We start from the raw sequence: 20,693 nt of genomic DNA, 5'->3' as shown, positions 1-20,693 counted from the left end.
CCCATCACTCTTTCAGCAGAGTGGATTCTCTCTGCCCCTTTACCCAGAGAGCTGCTGAGGACCCTGAAAGAAGAGGTTGGTTGTGGTGACGGGGTACGGGATGCCTCCCTGCTTATTGTCCCGGCTTGCAGTTTATAGATGGTGGGCTGGGTCAGGGCAAAGGGAGGGAACGGGAGAGCCCAGACAGCTGGTTTCGTGAAACGTTGGTGTACCAGCTGCTGCCTCCTCACCCTGATCAGTCGAGGACCTATTTACCCCAATTTGGATCATCTCCGGGAGACAGCTCTGAGAGCAGAGCTGAAATGCCCACATAGGGGACTACGGACAGACGCCATAACCTCATGGACGGGGCAGTAATGAGGTGATTGAGTACCATCCGGTCACTGGGGAGACTGCTGAGGACCAGCTCTGCAAAGGTGACTTATCATGCCATCCCTTGAGTCTTCCAGGTTTCCCCTGGTTCAGCTTTGCTAATTCAGCTGAACCTCGGTTTCAATCAAGCCCTCGGTCTAGTCTGTAGAGTTCAGTCATCTTGGTGCATTCAGACAGATTTACTGTTCATTGCAAAGTGCTGTGGGCCGTCAGAGAATCAGGTAAAATATCTTCCATTGCATGGAATAACTTTCTCCTTTCCAGCTTTTTTTTCCATTTGCTCTTCTCCAACATATGCTGTGGTCTCACCTAATCAGTTAAGTACCACTCCAGACTATCAGTTCTCAATAAGAAAAGGCCAACTGCTCCTTTTACTACATCTGCTCATTGCCTTCTGATTAAATTTCTAGTGGATTGACCAGGAATTTGAGTAGTGAAAATGAACTACCCCTTCATTTAAGCCTTTTGTGAAAGTGAATCCCTGATGACAGCATTTCACATCCTCCGCACAAGTCTGCCTGAGAAGGGAAGCATGTGATAACAGGACAGGGAATTTGGCACTTTTCCTGAATTTTGGGACAAGGCTTTTGTAGTTGCTTGAATTTGAAGTTTCATGTTTTATTGAAGAAATGTCGGGAGCTCTTGGTTGAATTTTGTTTGCAGCTGAAAGCTTAGTGAATCAGGGACCTGTCTGAGCTTGAGGTACGTTCTGTGCACTTTGACTTTGATTTCCCGTGCAAATCCTCCTGAGACGTAAAGGGTGAGCAAAGCCACGTTCTATTGCCTCTGTCTTTCTCTTTGTGGAGAAGTTTTAAGACATATTCACAAGCAGCCACAGTGCCAAAGTACAGTCTGAGTCCCTGGGGAAAGATGCCACATCGCTTGGAGTCCAGGCAGCAAAGCAGCCTACAGCTCCGGAGTGGCAGCAGCTTGCTGCCGAAGTACCAACGTGCTGGCTTTTCATCCCTCTGTTCTCTTGGAGGATTATGGTGGGAAGCAGTAAGCCCTGCTCAGGAATACGCTGCTTTGTTTTTGTTGTAACAAGAGCCTTTCCTCTGGCCGGTTACAGCACTGAACCATTCTGGCCATAACCAGCCCGCTATTGGCGAGGCCAGGGCTCCAGAGCACTTGCAGGGGGTGATTTTCCTCGCACAAAAAGCCTTATGATCATTTTTGGTCACTTCCTAGGTGTGAAATGACCCTGGGTCCAGGTTTGCGCCTTGCTTTAAACAGCCTGACACTTCCCATAGCTTCAGAGACACAGGACGCTGTTTCATAGTCCCTTGTGTTGCACTGGGGCCACAGGTTCTCTCTCCGCTGTGTTTCAACCATCTTTTATTTTCTTTTCCAGCAGCTGCAGGTGGTTCCTTTATTCGGCGATATGCAGATAGAACTGGCCAGATACATTAAGACCAGTGCTCACTATGAGGAGAACAAATCCAAGTGAGTGCCTGCCGTAATGTCTCTTGGCTTCTGTGTGTGTCCCGAAAGCCGTGGGAGCTGCATCTCTCCGGCGTGCGTGAGGTCTGTGCACGGGTACCCGTGTGTGTCCCTGTGAGGTGTGAGTCCTGGCGTGCCGGCTCCGTGTGCACGTGCATACCTCCCTGTCCCTGCATGGGAAGATGTCCTCACCGGCCCCTGAGCACGTGCGTGTGCAGGCAGCTCTGAACCTGTGTGTCACCATACCCCTGTGTGCAGGCAGGGGAGTGGGTGAGGGCTGGGGGGGTGCTCGGTGGCCGGAGGCGAGGCAGGGGGATGGAGAGGCGGCTGGCGTGCAGGTCGGGGCAGCCACGGAGTGCTTGCGAGGTGTGTGAGTGTGAGCAGCGTGTCCCTGCTCTGGAGGGATTTTAATCCACATTTTTCATCTCGGGGACAAAATCCTCCAGAGCGTGAACACAGCGGCGGACCTCTTTTGCAGTAGCCAGGGTGTCTCCTCTAGCTCAGGCACGTTTGGTGGAGAAGGGCAGCAGGACTGAGGGTTGAGCCAGATGCGCTGGAAGTGAATGAATATTGTGGGAGAAGGGCAGAAACTGAGTCTTTACCGGAGAGCTCAGGAGTGGCGTGGTGGTTGTAAAGCACAGCTTCCCAGCCGAGGTTCACAGGCTTTTTGCTGCTCCCACCCGATGAATTTGCAGACGTTGTTTCAGATCACACCAGGCGTGTGCGGAGCCCCCCTTGTCTGCATCGCTTGGCATCGCGCTCAGACGTTGCTAGAAAAAGCGGTGTTAGGTTTGGATGTCCTTGGAATGGCGTTTGCGACCCCACGTAAGCAAAGCCCAACTGAGCTGTGTCTGGCTGTAGTGGCCGATGGCAGCCTGGCTGTCACCGGCGAGTGGCCTTTCGCCATGGGACCGCATCGCGTGGAAGTCAGATTTCTCCAGTGTCTGCAAGAAGCAGCCTGGCCGAGCTGTCTCTTCAGCAGGACAGGATCTAACCTGCAGCTCTCCGCTTCTGTTTGCTCGTCCCCTTCCATCCCGGAGGGTCCGGCTTTTTGCCCACCCTGTGGCTCACCCAGGAGCAGCCCTCCCCTGCCCGCCCAAAGGCTGGTTGAAAAGTGCCAATTAATTGTTGATGAGAAACTTGAAAACAACGTGGCAAAAATTCATGAGCAAAAGGGTTTTAATGAAAATTGGGGGGGGGGGGGGGGGGGGGAGGGGAGAAAAAAATTAAAATTCTACAAACTATAAATCTAAAGAGTATTTTTGAAAACTCAATTTTAAAGGGAAAAATGGTCTAAAAAATGGCACCTTTTTATCCCAAATCATTCAGAAAGCACATTTCAACGAAACATATGCATTCATTTTCTCATCTCAAACCCAAGGTGGCTCGCGGGCTGTTTATCTGTGCACAATTTTAATGTTTGTCTTGAAATCTGTCTTACCAGGTCTGTGTGCCGTGCCTTACTAACCGATGTTTCTTCCCCACTCACTTGCTTTCCCAGCAAATTGCATGGGACTCCCAGCACTAACTCTGCCGAGGTGGTTCCATATAATCCCCATTTCTTACTAATGTTTTTGTCACTTTCTTTCCCTCCCTGTCTCCATGAAAGTGGAATTAATCGGTGTTTTTCCTGCATGGCGCTTTGTTTCTGCACTGTGGACTAGGTTGTGTGTGGCAGGGAGGGCTGGTGCAGCCCTGACCATTCCTGCTAACCTGCCGATTGTCCGGTGGGGAGCACAGCACATTGAAACGGGTAAGAGTCGAGCGATGGGGCTGTGGGAGGATGGATTTCACAAGGGATGATGTGGCCCAGAAGTTCCAGGACCTTCTGCCACCACATATATTGGCAACAAGTGCCTCGCAGTTAACCGTAGGAATATGTCTTCATGTCTATGTCCATATCGGAGGCAGATTTCTCACTTCCCTTTTCTACAGTCAATCTACATTGGAGAAGATGACTGTTGTCGTAAGATGGACAATTATTTAGGGGGGAAAAAAGCAAGAGCTGAATATTGTGATGACAGAGTAAGACATAAGGGTCTCCCTGACAGACTTGTGCTTGCACCAAGCATTTTGGTGGAGCCGTTTGGTTCTACGTCTCATACAGAATGGGGGAAAATGAGATGCTTAATTAAACACACCTGATTCATACCGTTTCTGCATATGGCTGTGCCTTTGGGAGGGGAGCGCTGCCTTCTTGTAGGATGTCATTACACTGTTACATGGTACATGTGGCTCAAAGCAAATGAAAATCTAGTTCATTTAATCACAATCTGCTCGTCATTTATACTCAGGGTTGTTCACTGAGCTGGTGCCGTGAGCCAAAGCCAAAAACAGAGTGGGAGGGCTATTCCCTTCCTGGCCCCTTGTGGAGTCTTTCCTTGCAGGAGAAGGCAGCATGACCCAGCTGTTTCAGACGTGGAGGGATGACCTCTAAGGGGATGATTACCCTGTGGTTTAGCAATAAGGGTGCAAACAATGCTGGGTCTTTGCAGTTCATCCTTCCCTGAAAGCTTGTCCGACGGTGGCCTGGGAAATAGCTGTCTCTGCCCATGGGGGTAGGTGAGCCCGACATGGAGAGCAGCCTTCGGGGTGGATGGAACAGAGATATTCAGGCTGAAAGGTGAGGCAGGTGTACCCATCATGCTGTGTGAGACCACCTCTGGAAGACCCCACACACCAGGGGACATGAGAGAGATGGCAGAGGCTGACATTTGCCCTGAAGATGGCATGTCTTGAGCATTCTGGAGTGAAGAGAGCAGATGAGTGCAAGGCTTTGTCCCTGGGGGTGTCAGAGTGGAGCCCCGTGTCCTGTCCTTGAAACCTTTGCTTTTTTGCCCAGGTGGACATGCACTCAGAGCAGCATAAGTCCCCAGTACAACATCTGTGAGCAGATGGTCCAGATCCGAGACGACCACATCCGCTTCATCTCAGAGCTTGCTCGCTACAGCAACAGTGAGGTAAGCTCAGCGGGTGGTCACGCGGGCTCGTTGGGTGGATGAGGCTGGGAGAGGATGAGTGTGGTCTGCCAAGGGCATACAGTGAGGGGGGAAGAAGAACACAGGTGGAACAAACCACTTCCTGATTCAGCAATAAAAAAGCAGGCTATGAAAGGCTCCTGCAGGTGCAAAGTGATGTGCACCAGCAGATCTACGGCAACGGTTTCTGCTCTTTGGCTGCAGCTTTGTTAAAGTAAGAAGCAGAAAAAAATTTGCAATTAAATGTTTATTATCAGCGAGGTGACAGAACGCCCATGACTTGCAAATGGGTCTTTTCTGTTACACAGAGCTATTGGTCAGGGCTTTGAGGAAAGTTCACAGGGGCATCTCTGTTCTCTTCATTACTGCATAGCAGCACCCTCTCTGATGGCATTGGGACTGTTTCTTGCAAATCTGTGATCTTCATTCATCACTGTTAGTTTAATGAATTGTTAACATTTTCAGCCCTTTCTGGCATTTGTAAATCAGTAAATCAGTAAAGGACTCTCAAGGATTTCAGTAGTATTAGGCTGTCGAAAAGGAATGGGGAAATGGAATGAAAACAGTTATTTGCTCTGAGGTGACGGGTCAGACATTTTTCTGTCGGAAATAAATTCACTGTAAAAAGAGCCTCACCAAGTTGTACCCCGTTTCCAGAGGGACGGGATAAACACTGTTCAATTTTAGTTTGATCGTAAGGTCACAGGGAATTCGTTTCAGCTGGGATTTGAGAAAGAGATCTGTGGCTGATGTTTGGCTCAGTGAAGCCTCCGCAGCAAGTTGCTGGGTCTAGCCCTGATGCCATGTGATGTGATGGATGTGATGTTCTCCAGGTGGTCACTGGCTCAGGACTGGACAGCCAGAAATCAGATGAAGAGTACAGAGAGCTCTTTGATCTGGCTTTGCGGGGACTGCAGCTGCTGTCCAAGTGGAGTGCCCACGTCATGGAAGTGGTGAGTGCACCCATGGAAGTGGTGAGTGTGTGTTGTCCTCCTCTTCCCAGGTGAGCGTGAATGTTTTGACATGGCATGTAAAAAAGACTGTGGAAAGGTGAGCTTCCTTTCATGTTGCCTAGCTTCAAGCCATTAACAGACGTGCTATGGTCAGGCAGCTAATGACCCTGAGCTCTGTACCAAACGGAGAAAGAGAGCTTTGATCATCTCACCCTGGACCTTCACCGCCCTTTGCAGGTGCTAGGAGGTCCTCACTGATGTTAGGAGGGGACTGTTCTCCTAACCTGGACCACCTTGGTTAAAACCGGGCTGTTTTGGATGAGTCTGGGTCTCTCTAAAACTGTAATTCAAATGATGATGGAAATTCTTAATTTGGAAAATTTCAACCACAACTCAATAAAAGTCCACATATGTCAAAAGCCCAATATGACTGGCAACCTCCCAAATAAACAAAACCAATATTCAGTACAGTGATAATAAAGCCAGGAGGAAGCACAAATGCTGCTCCCAGAAGTACGCCAAACAACTGCAGTAATGTCTAGGGAGTGTTTTCCTGGCACAGGTCCCTCCTCAGTCTTTCCAGCCTGGCTTCTCACTTATTGCAATGTTGACAGAGTCTCTTTCCATCTTCTAGTACTCTTGGAAGCTGGTTCATCCCACAGATAAATTCTGTAACAAGGATTGCCCAGGAACAGCAGAAGAGTATGAGAGAGCCACCCGGTACAATTACACCAGTGAAGAGAAGTTTGCCTTTGTGGAGGTAGGTACCAACTGCACAAGAACCAGCCAGGGGTGGTTGCCTGTCCATGTTCCTCAGGCCAAGGAAAGAAGGGAAGGGCATCTTGCCATACTCAGCCAGTTCCTCATCCCTGTGGCCCACGTTAAGGGATTAAGGGTTCTCACATCCCTGTGGCCCTTAATTTGTCCAGAACTAAGGGGCAAATTAAGTTCTTAGGAGCTCCTGCTGGGATAGAAACACAGCAGCAGCGCATGGCGAGCAATTCTCTCTGTGCCTGATCGTGCTCTTCTTACGCTGTGTTTGCATGCTGGAGAAAGACAGAGTGAATCCCTGTGTTTTCTTAATATTGCTGTATTAAGCCTCTCCTGACTGAAAAGAGGTTTCAGGGCTCCTGAAAAAAAAAAAGGGTGTAGGTGTGATGGGTTGACCCTGGCTGGATGCCACCTAATTACCCGACCCAAGTTACTTGAGCAGAATTAATTTAGTCCCAAATTCTGTTAATGTTGGATTTATGGACCTCTTGATACAATGGAAAAATAGCTAATACACCTAGGTTTAATTTCTGCTTCAGGTAATTGCCATGATCAAAGGTCTGCAAGTGCTGATGGGCCGGATGGAGAGTGTCTTTAACCAAGCCATCCGCAACACCATCTACGCAGCCCTGCAGGACTTTGCCCAGGTGACCCTGCGAGAGCCGCTCAGGCAGGCGGTCAGGAAGAAGAAGAATGTTCTGATCAGGTCAGTCTGTCCTTCCTGAATGTCATGCAAAGCCCGGGTGTTTATCCGTGTAACACATTCGTACTGTATAAGCGCATGGCCCTGTATACACCTCAGGGAATACAACCAGCCAACATACCTTGGCCAGCAGCTCTTCCCAAGGTGACTTTTGGCCATGTCTCCCCCAGTAAGGACAGTGTATGTCCCCACCTCAGATACTTTTCCTCCATATGTGCACAGCAGTGAATATTTTCATCTTGAAGTAGAATCAAGCTTAAGCACTACTTTCCCTCTCCCATCCACTCCAGTGTCCTTCAGGCAATTCGGAAGACAATCTGTGACTGGGAGGGAGGTCGAGAGCCTCCAAATGATCCTTGCTTGAGAGGTGAGAAGGATCCTAAAGGTGGATTTGATATTAAAGTCCCACGACGCGCAGTAGGACCATCGAGTACGCAGGTATGTAAATGTCCGTCTCCTGTGTGGGGAATTAATGGTCTTACAGCCGTGTAGGAATCTCCTAGCTGTGGATTAGCAGCTGTTTCTGTGGTCTGTTCCACAAAGTCTTCACACTGTTGTGTGTTAAGTGTTGATTTGATGCCTTGTTTGTTGTATAGTTCCCAAAGCGTCCTTTTTTTAGGGATGTGATTGTCTATAGCTCAGAAAGATGGTGGCTTATGGGTGCAAAGAGTACTAGCCACCTGGGAGAGTGTTATTTTTTGTTGCAGAGCACCATGACTGTGTGTGGTGGTGTCTCCCTGGAGAGTTGTAACTGCATGTCAACTTTCTTCCAAAGCTTTACATGGTGCGGACCATGCTGGAGTCCCTCATAGCAGACAAGAGTGGCTCAAAGAAGACTCTGAGGAGCAGCTTGGATGGGCCAATAGTCCTGGCCATTGAGGAGTTCCACAAGCAGTCCTTCTTCTTCACCCACCTTCTCAACATCAGCGGTGAGGTTACAGCAGGGGGAGGCTTGAATCCAACTCTTGCATGCTCAGAAAAGCAAAGATAGATCAGGTTTGCTCCTCATTGACCTGTGCAGAAGATTTTCCTTGATTTTTTCCCAAACGTTCTACTTCTGCCTGATTCAGGCATGTTTCTAGGTATTAATCATTATGCAAACAGGAGTGAGGGAGCAATAACAAACAGACACGGGGGATAGTTTATGTTCTAGGGCTGGAGTTTTCTTTCTGTCCCAAACAAACTTCTGAGCCACTGGGCACAGAAGAAATCTTCCGGAATGACTCTGAGCCATAGAAATATTCTCCTTGGAGCTCTGGAGCAAGAGGAATGATCTCTTCTTTCTTCTTCCATTACAAAGTGCTCAGACCCAGCATGGACATGGTCTGGGTTTAAAAACAGACATCCTAGAAATATGTTCATACCCAAAACCAGTCCACTGTGAGGCTGCAGCTGTGTCCTGTGCGCTTCCCTCGCTGCCACCTCCTTGGGGGTAACGTGGGTGCCCTCCTGCCGGGGCATCTCCTCTGTGTTTCAGAAGCGCTGCAGCAGTGCTGTGACCTGTCCCAGCTCTGGTTCCGGGAATTCTTCCTGGAGCTGACCATGGGCCGCCGCATCCAGTTCCCCATTGAAATGTCCATGCCCTGGATCCTCACGGACCATATCCTGGAAACCAAAGAACCTTCCATGATGGAGTAAGAGCCAATGGGCTGTGTTGGGACTGTGCATGCAGTGGGGCTTGGGATTTTTCTGGGAGAAGGGTAGGCTGCTGATGAACGGTCTTTTTGATGTGGGAGGGAAAATAGATGTTTTTTGACTTGCGGTTACATGAATCTGTGCTGTATGAATACCTCGTTAGCAGTCGCACACGGGTGGGTTCCTGGCGCTGGCACTTACTTACGTGTCATAAACCAGCAGCTGGCAACTGCTCTGTTCTGATGTGGGCACTGCTTGGTGGTACCATCATCTGCATGCAGCAGTCAGACAGCATGGGCAACCAAAGGGCCCTGGCTAAGGCACCTAAACACATTGGGGGTTTTATATATATATATATATATATGATAAATAATGAAGAATTGCTGTTATGCAAATCTAATAATGTTCTTAATATCTTCCTCATTAGGAAAACATTGTTTTCCATTTTATGGCCATTGTCAGAGCACTCTGTGAAGTGGGACAGGATGGAAGCTTTTTTAAGGGCAGAGAAGGAGCAAGTGTTGATTGAACAAGTTGCAGTTCAAATCCAGCTTTATTGTAGTGCTTCCAGCAGGGCACAAAGAAGGAGTATTTGAGGGCTGGAGGGAGTGGAAGTGACAGGAGTGCAATCAGAGAAAAGCCTCTTTTAGCACCAAGCAAGGCACATACACTGGCTTGTTTATGCTGATATGCCCCAAAGTTAATTTAAGACATGATCTGTCTTCTTGCCCTCAGGTATGTACTGTACCCCTTGGACCTCTATAATGACAGCGCATATTATGCCTTGACCAAGTTCAAAAAGCAGTTCCTGTATGATGAAATTGAAGCTGAAGTAAGTTCTCTTCATCTTTATTGTACAGAAAGAGCTCAGCTCACTGGGGTCACATTGACCTGTTTGACAGCCCCATCTAGCAGTTCAGTGCATCTCCTGAAAGAAATACCCCATCACGCTGAAAAGTTTTCAGAAGGTCAGATTTTCCAGAGAACTTACAGACCTGTTGATCCAGGGTTTGATCTTAGTGGTACCCATGGGGAACTGTGGAAGCCAAGGGCTGTCAGACACTGGGGGCATGGAGGAGTCTGTCTGATGGTCAGAGGGTTGTGAGACATCAGAGGAAAATGAGAAACCGGAGATACCTGAGAGAGAAGGATGACTGAGGATGGGGGACCAGGACCTGTAAGAACATGCAGAAATTGTAAGAGAGAAATGTAACTGCAATTTTCTGCTTACCTTGAGCGTGTGAGAACTGCAGGACTGGTTTTAGATAGTGTATCATACATGTACATATTAAATTAGAGCTCTGAGTTGAATTACATTGATCTTGCATGTGTAGGAAGGAGCTGTTCTGTGCTGGTGACACCCTCACAAAGTCCTGTTTTTTTCTCCCCTAGGTGAATTTGTGCTTTGATCAATTTGTGTACAAGTTGGCGGATCAGATCTTTGCCTATTACAAAGCAATGGCTGGCAGGTAGGAGAACCTGGCTGATGATGATGATTGATGATATCGCTGCATCCAAATTGCTGTTAACTGAAAGGTTTTCCTTCAGGGAGTAGCCGCTTCAAGTAGACATAACAAAATAGATCATCCTTGTCCCACAGAGCTGGCTGACCATGTCAGACCAATGTAGATGGGGAAAATGAATTAATGGTGGCAAGGGAGATATGGTAAAAAGTGAAAAAATAATAGTTGGCATCCTAATAAGCCGTCTGAGTACAGTTTGTGAGAGCAGCAGCAAAGCAAACCGAGCCTATCGAAGACACATCCTTGCTTGACTTTGTGTACCAGGCAGGTAAGTGGAAGCCTGCCATCTCTACAAAAATAGGAATACCTACTTGTCCTCACCCTAGTAAAGCAGCAGGACTTGTAAAAGCTAGAAGGGTACTCAGTATCTTAGGTCACACATCGGAGCAACTGCCTGCAGGACTTCTGCAGAGTCGCTTGCTTCCTTGTGGGGAGCTAGACCTTTGTGACATTTCCTTCTTACCCCTTTAAAGAATGTGGATGAACTCTAGTGAGAGTTCTCCTCATGTCCCCAAAGGTGAACCAAGTCTTTGGTGTAAGTCTGCAAGGAGTTTTGTCTCTAGATCACATTTGGCCTTGCAGAAGGAGAGCAATCAACCAGATGTTCCCACAGCACATCTTTAAGGAGGGAGCGTGCCTGTGGGACCACCCCAGTACCTGACACTAGTGATATCTTTCAGCAGAGTCTTTTATCTTTTTGAATGGTTTATCCATAAAAACCAAGAATGATGGACAACAGCATGGCAGTCCCCAGTTAACAAGTGCTGCTCTGTGATTTAGTGGTGTGAGCAGAGTTATTAGTGTGTGGGAATTTCTCAGCATTCAAAGCAAGATGAAAAGAAGGATGAAAACAACCCTGGAAAAGATCCAGAGAGAAGCTGACAGTGTATGTTTCTTTTTTTCTGACACTGATTCCTTTTTTCAGTGTTTTATTGGACAAACGTTTCCGGGCTGAATGTAAGAATTATGGAGTGATTATTCCATACCCACCATCCAACCGCTACGAAACACTGCTCAAGCAGAGGCACGTTCAGGTATGCTGCAAGCAGTACACTCCAGTACTCGTAGCTCTTGGTCTGTTATCATTTTGTTGGTGGTTGGATCCTAGTGCTGGGCTCAGAGTCGGTGCTGCAATGAGAAGGGTTGAACCTTTTCTGACACACCGCTCTGAGGGCATGGGGCCCGAGGGAAAAATGAGTTGTGCTCCGCATTTCCCTCTTTCCCTTTTAAGTAATTGTAAACTCAATGAAGGCATTTGCATCACCACTTTCACATTTAAGCAGACTTGGATGTTTGGTTTTAATTTGCGTCTGTTAAAAAAAAAAATTAAATACCTTTTCCCCATCTGTATATAGCGTGCAAATATCATCTCTTCTTTTTGCAGTTGCTGGGTAGATCAATCGACCTGAACAGGCTCATTACCCAGCGCATCTCAGCAGCAATGTACAAATCGTTAGACCAGGCCATTAGCCGCTTTGAGAGCGAGGACCTGACATCCATAGTGGTAAGAACTGTTATTGACTGTGAGTATGAACAGAGACAACAATGTGCTGCTATGGATATACAGCCAACTGTCTTCTGCTTCCGGTCCCACCTACAGCAGGTTTCAGCCAGCCGTGTTTCATTCTTTATGCTGCTGAGTCTCTACTATTTATGCAGCTTTTATTGCATTATTGGACCATTAAGTATCTGCATAAATCACAAGGTGACAGTCAGCAGTTAGATTTTGCAGAGTTCATATAAGAGAGTCCTGTAACCTGGGAGAAGGAAATCTTGACTTTCCCCTGTTGAGGGTGGCTGAGACATCGTTTAGGTGTGCGCAGGATTTGCTGTCTTTGATACCTTACAGGAGCATCAGAGTCAAGTAGTGTAAAATTACTGGTTTCCACCTTTGGAGGACTCTGTTGTGAAAGCCAGCCAGTGCTCAGCAGGGAACAAATTAATTTTGCTTCCTGCAGATTTACGAGACACTGGACCAGGACCCCCCTGAGTGGAGGTGCAATTGGCCTTGGCCACTGAGTTAAATTGATGTCTTTAGCATTTTCTGCATCCTCACCTGGAAAGTTCTGTGTAGGTGCGCATACAAAATCATTCCCCTGGCAATTAAATCAGCTGTTTCTGTTGTCAGCTTGGTAATAGGTTGCATTTGCTGCTGCTTTATGTGCTGCAGGAGCTGGAGTGGCTCTTGGAAATAAATCGCCTGACTCACAGGTTGCTGTGCAAGCACATGACTTTGGACAGCTTTGATGCCATGTTCCGGGAGGCCAACCACAATGTCTCCGCACCCTATGGGCGCATCACCCTCCACGTCTTCTGGGAACTCAACTTTGACTTTCTACCCAATTACTGCTACAATGGATCCACCAACAGGTGAGGAGGAAGACCAACGCAGGGGGCATCTGGAGACCCTGCTTTTCTCTCCAAAATGTCAAACCTGCCACGTAACACTCACATGCATTGCGGTGAGGTTTGCATTCCTTATGGGATGCAATAGTTACACTGTAAATGAAGTTAAAGCCCACCAGCTCCCCTTGGAAATGTTAGTAACAAATGCAAGCAGCAGTTAGTGATTGAACTAGCTTGGTCTAGAGAGTTGGTTTACTAAGCAGCAGAACTGTGGCAGCTGCTCATATATGGGTTTCTTGGCTGCCCCAAAGGAGAAAAAAACTCACCTTTGGTAGGTTAAACTGATCTTTTACACCACCAATAGTTTGGGGCAGGAGTTTGCATTCCAGTTTGTGTAGCTCAGGTGATGAACTGGTAATTAGTCTGCAACTGCAGTTCACCCAGACCATGCTGTATCCGCACTCAACACAGTTACCTGGGCTCTGACAGCTTTCCCTCCCGTCTCCCGTGCGTGCCACAGGTTTGTGAGGACAGCAATCCCATTCACGCAGGAACCCCAGCGGGACAAGCCAGCCAATGTTCAGCCGTATTACCTCTATGGATCCAAGGTCAGTAAATGAGCCACAGCAGCCAGAAGGGATGGATGTTGGAAGTATTTATTTAGGAAGAAAGAAATGCAAGAACTGGTTCATTAACAGAATGGTGGGTGCAAATGTGCAGGGTTGTGTTGCTGTGTGAAACCAAAAAGCCATGCAAGAAGCAGATTCAGTGTGCTTTTGCTATTACTTTCCTGTATTCCTCTCCGTAACATGCCCAGTTTAAGGGATGCTGACACTGCTCTGTGCTTAGCGTTTACGCTGAGACCAAGTCGCATCCACTTAAATGTGCAGAGAGGAGACCAAGTTGGAGCTCCAAAGCAGTGCTCCTCCCCAAGTTAGGTACCGCTTCAGGAATCCCATTTGTAGTTCAAAATGGGAATTACTAAAATACTTTGTGCAAATGTAGACTACTTAATACTGACAAAAAGCTCTTTTTGTCAGGCTGTGATGACTGTTTATACAGGCATTATGAGGGCTTGGAGTGTGATGCTGGTGGAGCATCACTCAAGTGTGAAAGTACTTGAGTGGAGTTTATTTCTTTTGCATGTTGATTGATGACTCTGAAGTGAATCTACAGCACTGATGAAGATTAGCTAATGACATTACAGTCAGCCAAGCCTGGCCCTTCCCAGAGAGCTGAATCGGTTTCTTTTAAAAAAACCCTCAGCAAATGAGAATATTTTTGTCGCTTGACAAAAATCTTTCTCCCTGCAGCCAATGCCCCCACCTCATGTTCTACCCTGGGACAGACAGCCCCCGTGGACACACAGACAGTCCTGTTGGCAGGAGCTGGGAAAGAGCAGCGCGAACCAAACAGGGTTCTCTAAGCAGGGTCTGTCTTGATATTGCTCTCATTGAAGGCCGTGCTGCGGCAAGATGGCCCTTTTATCATCGCTGTTTTTATAGGAAAAAAAGCAGTGAGGGGATCTGTAGGGACTCTCCCTCATGAAACTGGAGCTCCGCATTAGCACTGTGGTCATGGGGACTTCCAGAAGCTCCTCTCTCAGTCCGTCATTCAGTGGCCCCTCCAGCGAGCTGCTCCCTTCACCGGCTTCGTCAGGGCTGTCATCGGGGTGCTTCAGCCTCGCAGCCCGGTGGCATCGTGCCGACCAGAACTGCAGGCAGCCGTAGGCCAGGAGAGCAATGAAGCAGAGGAGCAGCAGGCTGCTCACCATCCACATGGAGGTGGTAGACTCATGCTTAGAGCCACCAAAAACCAGAGGGGTTTTGTCCAGAGTGTGGAAGGTGGTGCAGTGGTTGCTGGAGGGGTAAGAGTTCTTGCACGTGATGCAGAGGACGTAGATGGTGGATGGGGTGAGTCGGTGGAGGACAAGGGAGCTGAGGGGGTGAGGAACTCGCTCCTCGCGGTGGAAGTTTTGGCGTAAGTAGCCAGCGAAGACGCTGTTCCAGTTGGGGCGGTACATGACGTGGTAGTAGTTCTCTGGACAGGGGTTGTTCATGGCCCAGGAGACGGTGGCGCTGGTGTAAGTGATGTTCTGCACTTCGATGTTCATTGTGCCCCTGAAACCATATGCAGGGAGAGGCTGAGTTGCCTGGTTTGTGTACAGGCTCAGAGGCCACTGACATCAGTGGGGTCTTCCCACCAGCTTTACTGGCCCTTAGATTGGACTCAGGACTATGCCTGGCTCTTAGATTGGGTTTAGATTAGATGCTAGATCTTAGATGGCTAAAATTACAAAAGATGAATCCTGCTGGTTCCCAGAGTACTGTATCACCCTACTTCATAACCAAAAATACCCAACGGGGACATAGGACATGCTTTATGCTCTAGTTAGATTTTTTTTAAAATCTCTTCTTTATGACTAGTTGTCTGTATAGGAAGCTTTTTTAGCTCTTTCGTTTACCATGGAATAGAAAGGGTACTGCAAGTGTGATTAACATAAACTAATCATTAAACTAGCGCCAGCTTGCCTTGTGAAGCTGCCAATAGAGATTTTGATTTTACACCTAAATGCCATTTAAAAAGCTGCATAATGATTAATTCACTGGTTTGCTTGCTGCGTTTTCTGTACCTTACTTGTTGCTTAATAGAGCATAAACTCTTCCTGTTCCTGCAGCATCTCACTGTAATATCACAATCTTAAATGTGAAATCTAAAGGTTGGTGAAATGTAAAATCAACACCTTTAGGGAAATACAAATATATGAATAATAAGTACAAAGCTCTCCCCCAGATAAAAGATGCTGATCACTAACAAATTACTGTTTAGAAACAGCCACAAATTAATACATCACTCCTTTAGATCCCCAGAGTGTTCTTTGAGCCTCATTGCAGGGTTTTCTCTCCCAACCAGCCAAGAGCTCCATGCAATAGAACCGGTTTGGTTTTGTCCTTCTTCCTCTCTCATTTAGTATAGCTAACTTTCCTTTCATTCACTCAAAAATCAGCTCCTCTTAACTGTTTTAACCCTTCTTACATGAAAAGCAGAACAGCACGCACACCCATCGCTGAGCCCTGTAGCAGCCGCTTACCTCTCTGGGCAGGTCCGCAGTGGCCGGCGGTGCTGGTGAGGTGCTGGTGAGGTGCTGGTGAGCAGCGTGGCCCCAGGCAGCACCTTCCCCTCTTCCCACCGCTCGTCTCCCTCCTCTGCTACATCCCTTCCCCTCGCACTGCCTCATATTATACCCGTCTGGGGCTCCGTCATCTCTCACCATAGCAACCAGTAAGAAAGGATGGGCAGGCATCTTCAAGTGATTTGGGAATGTTATCCCTAAAAGCTCTTGCCTGAGAGAAATAGGTGTCTCTGAGTGGAAAAAACAAGCCAGGTAATTTTGTTTGCTGGCGTGTTTGGGTTGGTTGGGGTTTTCTTTTTTTCCCCACTATCCACAGTCCCCCAGCAAGACCATCACTGCCCCCCAGGCAGGGTCTTAGAGACATGTTGGCACATGATGTTAAATCTGGGATCCTGGCCTGCAATACACATTGATAATTTAGCATTCAGGGGCTTTATCTATCATTCTATGATTTCTTGCAGATTTAAACTACTGATTTAAGCCAAAGCCAGTGAGCAGTGGATTTTTATCCCTAATTGCTGCAGCAGTGTCCATTAGCTTTTTAATATTTTCTAAACTGTGTGATGGGAATAGGAACTGGGTTTGCAAAGACCTTGAGCTCCTGCTGAACTCCTGTGGGATTAAGACAGGCTCTTCTTTGAATGCCCCTGCCTTGTAGACAGCTCAGGGATTTGCCTGTTAGTCTGGCAAGAGGGCAGGAGGGAGAGGCAAAGCCAGTGCCAGCGGTGTTTCAGGGGAGCAGCTCGAGTCTGTGGCCAGGAGGGGACAGACGTGGCACTGGGTCTGGTAAGGAGAGGCTCTGAACAAGTGACTCGCTGCTCCCTGAAGCCAAAATGTATTCAAGAGAGGAACTTTCCCAGAAGAAATGTTGGGTCTGGGTCTGGAGTTACCCATTCCATGTTGTTCCTGGAAAAGTGCTTGCAACATTTCAAAGATCTTCTAAATATCAACAGTGATAAGCTGATGCAAGCTGCATCAGAAGAGGTTATTACAAGCCTGGGGAGTACATGCAACCCTTGCTTTTGATTTATGTTTTGCAGTTCTGGATGTTTTGGTTTTGTCTTCCAAGATCTGTATTCCCTTCTGTCTCTGTGTGTGAGCTGTGGCTGCCAGCGAGCTGAAAACTGGGAGCAGAGATGAAAATAATTATGGGCAGGGATGGAAGTGAAAGTGCTCCCAGGTGGCTTCCTGCCTCTTAAATGGCTTGGTCCTGCTTACAAGAGCAGGTGGATAGAGAGCTCTTAGCTGGTCCCATGCTGTGAGTAAAGTACATCCTTCCCTGCAGGGAGAGAGCTGAGCATATAAATCCGTGCTTCAGAAAGGTGGATTACATGAGGTGGTAAAGTTTTCATGAGAGAACTGCTTTCTTACGGCATTTGGGTTGTTGAATTTATCAGTGTTCATAGCCGCTTCAAAATTTTCACAAATAAGATGTGTTAGCAGGAAAGGAGGAAACAGGAAAACAGGAATAGCTGGATTAGGCCAGCAAAGGGTCCTGCTGACCTTTCTGCGTGCCTAGCTCAAAGGAAAACCCAGCAATATTTTCAGTGGTGTTGGTATTATCTGCTCTCAAAATCAAGCTTGCACCAGTTTACACTGGTGAGGTGCTGGAAATTCTCATTTCCCAGGATGAGAAGATGCTAAAACCATGCCAGTGTCAGGACTGCTCCAGCACTGTCTGCAGGTGGACTCAGCTGTGGCCCTGCCTGGGACCCTTCACTCCTCATCGGAGGATGCAACCGCGGTTGTGCTCCGGTGGCCGGCAGAAAATGAGCCGTTTTCTGTCATTCAGCCACTTACAAAACAGCAGGTTGCCAAGCCTCTAACAAAAAAGCTGCAAAATTACTAGCAACCCACTACTTACTGCTCATTGACCACTTCTTAGCGCTGTAAATGCTTTAGATTGGGCTTCACTTACGTACTTTCACAAGTGCTTCTCTTTTTCTTGGCACTGCCAGACCCAGGGTCACATCAGACTTTCTGGAAATCCCAGCTTCCATTTCCCTGGTTGAATTTCCCCCCCCATTTTTTAGCAAGCACGCAGGCAGATGTAACCTGAAGGACAGTGCATGCTGCCGGCGCTTGTAAAAATAGTTACGGCGTGTGAATGGGATGGAGCAATGCTATTTTCTGCTTCCATGTCTGCAGCAACAGCACAAAGGCGTTACAGAGCTGCGGTTGCTGCAGGAGGTGTTGGCAGCGGGGGCTGCTGATCCCCCTCCGACCGACCGCGTGGGCTGTGCTACCTGGCCTGCCGTGGCCACCAGCTTGGGAAATCATAGCAGTGTATACAGTCCCTGAAAATCAGTAGTTGGTATAGCACAGCGTTACGCTAAGACACAGAATATACCCAGACACAGCCTCAGTACAGTATATAAACATGCCTGCTGCATTGTGTATGTCCTGTCCATCCCAGTTAGGGAAAATAATATTTTTTGGCATCAAGGTCTCGACTGATGCAGCTGAATATGGTAAAAGCTTTCTAGGGAGAGTGAAGGTTCCTTGTGGCAGGGGAAGGAACCAGGCCATATTCAGGCTGCTTGGCTGAGAGACCCTCCTCTGACAATTCTGGTCAGAATTGTTTTTCACTTTCTAAGACACCATCTCAGCTGTCGCGCTGAGGTTAGGTTGGCTGGGAGCCTGGACTAGTTATGTGCAAGTCCTTTTTTGTCTCTTAAGTATATTCCTCTTTCATAAGTTCTGCTTTTTTCCAAGGGGGTTCTGGCACAGGCACATCTTTTGTTTCTTTCTCTGATCTATTTTATTGGATAAAACTGTCCCTGCTTTCCCTCAGGTGAGCTCAGACAGGTCTGGGTGACGGCCAACAAACAAATTCAAAGACACGGGTATGACAACTGGGTTTTGTTCTGCTTCATTTGCTGCTGAATCAGCTCTGGAGCATCCCTAGTAACCTCCTGAGCTCCCAAAGCAACGTGGGGGCCTTCTCCACGTGCCCCCAAGTACAGACAGCTGTCCCTGTTGGCCGGCCCTGAGCCCTGGGCACAGGGTGGGACATCTGGGCTCTGCGGGATGCCGGGAGCTCTGCGCTGCACTGCAGATCCCAGCGTGCCTGTGCTCCCGGCCTCCCAGCCCCAAAACCTGCCCGTTTGGCCCCAAACCAGAGGTGGGGCAGACCTCCACAGTGTCTTCAGCAGCTGCTGCTCCCAGGGGGCAGCAAGACTGGGGGTTTTGCTCTGGCTCTCCGAGGGGGTGGCCGCAGGCAGCCCAGCACGGGGGAGCTAGCTAGCCGTGCCATGCAGCCAGCTTGTACCTTCAGCTGTTTTGTCTTAAAATACCCACTGGTGTCATTTTTTACATCCTACAGTCTTTACCCCAGGCTGTGTATCTCACCCTTAAATGGAGTTACATTTTTAATTGGTGGCAGAGTATTATTATTAGACGCAAGCCTGCTGCTGATGCGCTGTGTGGCTCTGCGGAGAGAGAGCTCGATGAACCTACCTCATCTTGCAGACAGGCAGGGATGAATCATCTCGTGTGCCTGCAGCCAGGGCACATCCTAAAATGTGTCTTCTCCCAATCAGCTTATTGCTGAGACCCCCACCTGAGGGAAAAGCCTGCCTGAAAGCCACTCTCCAGCCCCATTATCCTGCTGAGAGGCAAGGCAGTGCTGCGGGGTGGGGGGCTGCGTGCTCACTGCCCCTACAGCAAAATGCCAGCCCTGCTATGGGGAAGGTCTGACCAGTTGCTCCACAAGTGGCAGTAGCTCATCTCAGCGGACCATGGCACGTGCCCAGATGGGAGACCCATCTCCTAGCCGTGGAATAGCAAAGAGGCTTCCAGAAATGAGTGTGGATTCATGAGCCCACTGAAATGGGGATGTTTAGTTCCCCCTCCCCAGTCCGGATGAGCCACTGGTGTGCTAACTGTGGGGAAGTAACGGGCCAAAGGATCCTATGGGGAGGCACTGGGGGCAGCCTGGCTCACCCCTGCAGCACAGCACCTCCTGGAGATGCCTGGGGCTGGAGCGATGCATGGCAAAAGCCACAGCAACAAAATCCTGTGGGAGTGTTGCTGGGCTGGGGCCCTGGCAGGTTACAGGCTTCCCTCTGGGATAATCCCAGATATTCGGCAAATATTCCAGGCTGGGCATTACCTGGTGTCTAAACAGACACACTTTTCAAAATATCCACTATTGCTTGTTTTCCTAGGTATCAGTGTGCATATCTAGTGGCTTTGGATCAGCCTACCAAATAGATTTTTAAAGACTTGGTTATCTGAGGATGCAGATGGAAGCCTAAGCAGGATGCTCAAATGCCCTTCTCTTAACAGCAGCTGGCATCCAAGGAGCTTTGAAAGTACGCTTCTGCCTGCCTAAATAATTTTTAACCTGTGGCCTGTACTTACTCAGTGCCTTTTTGTTTATTTTTGATGGGAGAGGAAGTTCATGCTCATTGTGAATGAATATGCTCCAGACCCTCCAAGGTAGCCTTTCTGCAGATTATTATAGTGTTAAAGGGTTTTTTTCAACGACCAGGACCAGGAGGTGGAACTGTGTACAAAAAGTAGGGAACTTTCTAACTGTGTCTTCTTTCTGCTAGCTTTTTCAAGGAGCACTTAGGAATTACAGTAGACAATAAGCTGCTGGACCAGAGCAGCGGGACAGTAACAAGATGACAATTAATTGAGTAAAGCAACTGACAAGTCTATGAAAGCGCAATCAGTACATCAGTCTGCTGAAATTCCATATCTGAGAGGAAAAGAAAATATTGTTTTGATTTTTAGCAAATCACTTTGTAACTCATTAGTAACTCAAATGAAGTGTTGAAGTAAATTTCGAGGAAGTGAGTCAGAACTGGAGGACAACTGAAGAGCGGCTGC

General features: G+C 48.1%; 2 protein-coding genes across 6 annotated transcripts in view; one reads left to right on the top strand and one right to left on the bottom strand.

The window, feature by feature from the left end:
• The window catches only part of CYFIP2 (cytoplasmic FMR1 interacting protein 2), a 55,222-nt gene that overhangs the window by 17,297 nt on the left and 17,232 nt on the right, over positions 1 to 20,693 (top strand). For 3 of the 4 annotated variants that reach the window (XM_055717586.1, XM_027802071.2, XM_055717587.1), the window contains 14 exons: positions 1,724 to 1,815; positions 4,655 to 4,772; positions 5,624 to 5,743; positions 6,378 to 6,503; positions 7,054 to 7,220; positions 7,508 to 7,655; positions 7,993 to 8,146; positions 8,695 to 8,851; positions 9,588 to 9,684; positions 10,245 to 10,321; positions 11,301 to 11,409; positions 11,760 to 11,879; positions 12,546 to 12,745; positions 13,242 to 13,329. In XM_055717586.1, coding sequence (XP_055573561.1) covers positions 1,724 to 1,815; positions 4,655 to 4,772; positions 5,624 to 5,743; positions 6,378 to 6,503; positions 7,054 to 7,220; positions 7,508 to 7,655; positions 7,993 to 8,146; positions 8,695 to 8,851; positions 9,588 to 9,684; positions 10,245 to 10,321; positions 11,301 to 11,409; positions 11,760 to 11,879; positions 12,546 to 12,745; positions 13,242 to 13,329 — 1,773 coding nt within the window. The remainder of the gene's footprint in view (positions 1 to 1,723; positions 1,816 to 4,654; positions 4,773 to 5,623; positions 5,744 to 6,377; positions 6,504 to 7,053; positions 7,221 to 7,507; positions 7,656 to 7,992; positions 8,147 to 8,694; positions 8,852 to 9,587; positions 9,685 to 10,244; positions 10,322 to 11,300; positions 11,410 to 11,759; positions 11,880 to 12,545; positions 12,746 to 13,241; positions 13,330 to 20,693) is intronic. The other variant, XM_014278193.3, reaches the window with a different exon arrangement.
• FNDC9 (fibronectin type III domain containing 9) overlaps positions 13,360 to 20,693 on the bottom strand; it is a 34,298-nt gene continuing 26,964 nt past the window's right edge. The window contains exons 1-2 of one of the 2 annotated variants that reach the window (XM_005437002.4): positions 15,813 to 16,626; positions 13,360 to 14,841 (exon numbers count right to left, since the gene is read on the bottom strand). In XM_005437002.4, the coding sequence (XP_005437059.1) occupies positions 14,172 to 14,834 (663 nt within the window). In that variant the 5' untranslated portion in view covers positions 14,835 to 14,841; positions 15,813 to 16,626 and the 3' untranslated portion in view covers positions 13,360 to 14,171. Of the gene's footprint in view, positions 14,842 to 15,812; positions 16,627 to 20,693 lie in introns of those variants that run through there. The other variant, XM_027802074.2, reaches the window with a different exon arrangement.

This window comes from Falco cherrug, chromosome 8 (genome assembly GCF_023634085.1).
Source record: "Falco cherrug isolate bFalChe1 chromosome 8, bFalChe1.pri, whole genome shotgun sequence".
NCBI lineage: Eukaryota > Metazoa > Chordata > Aves > Falconiformes > Falconidae > Falco > Falco cherrug.
Note: the sequence above shows the minus strand (reverse complement) of the source record. Positions and strands in the feature narration are given on the sequence as shown.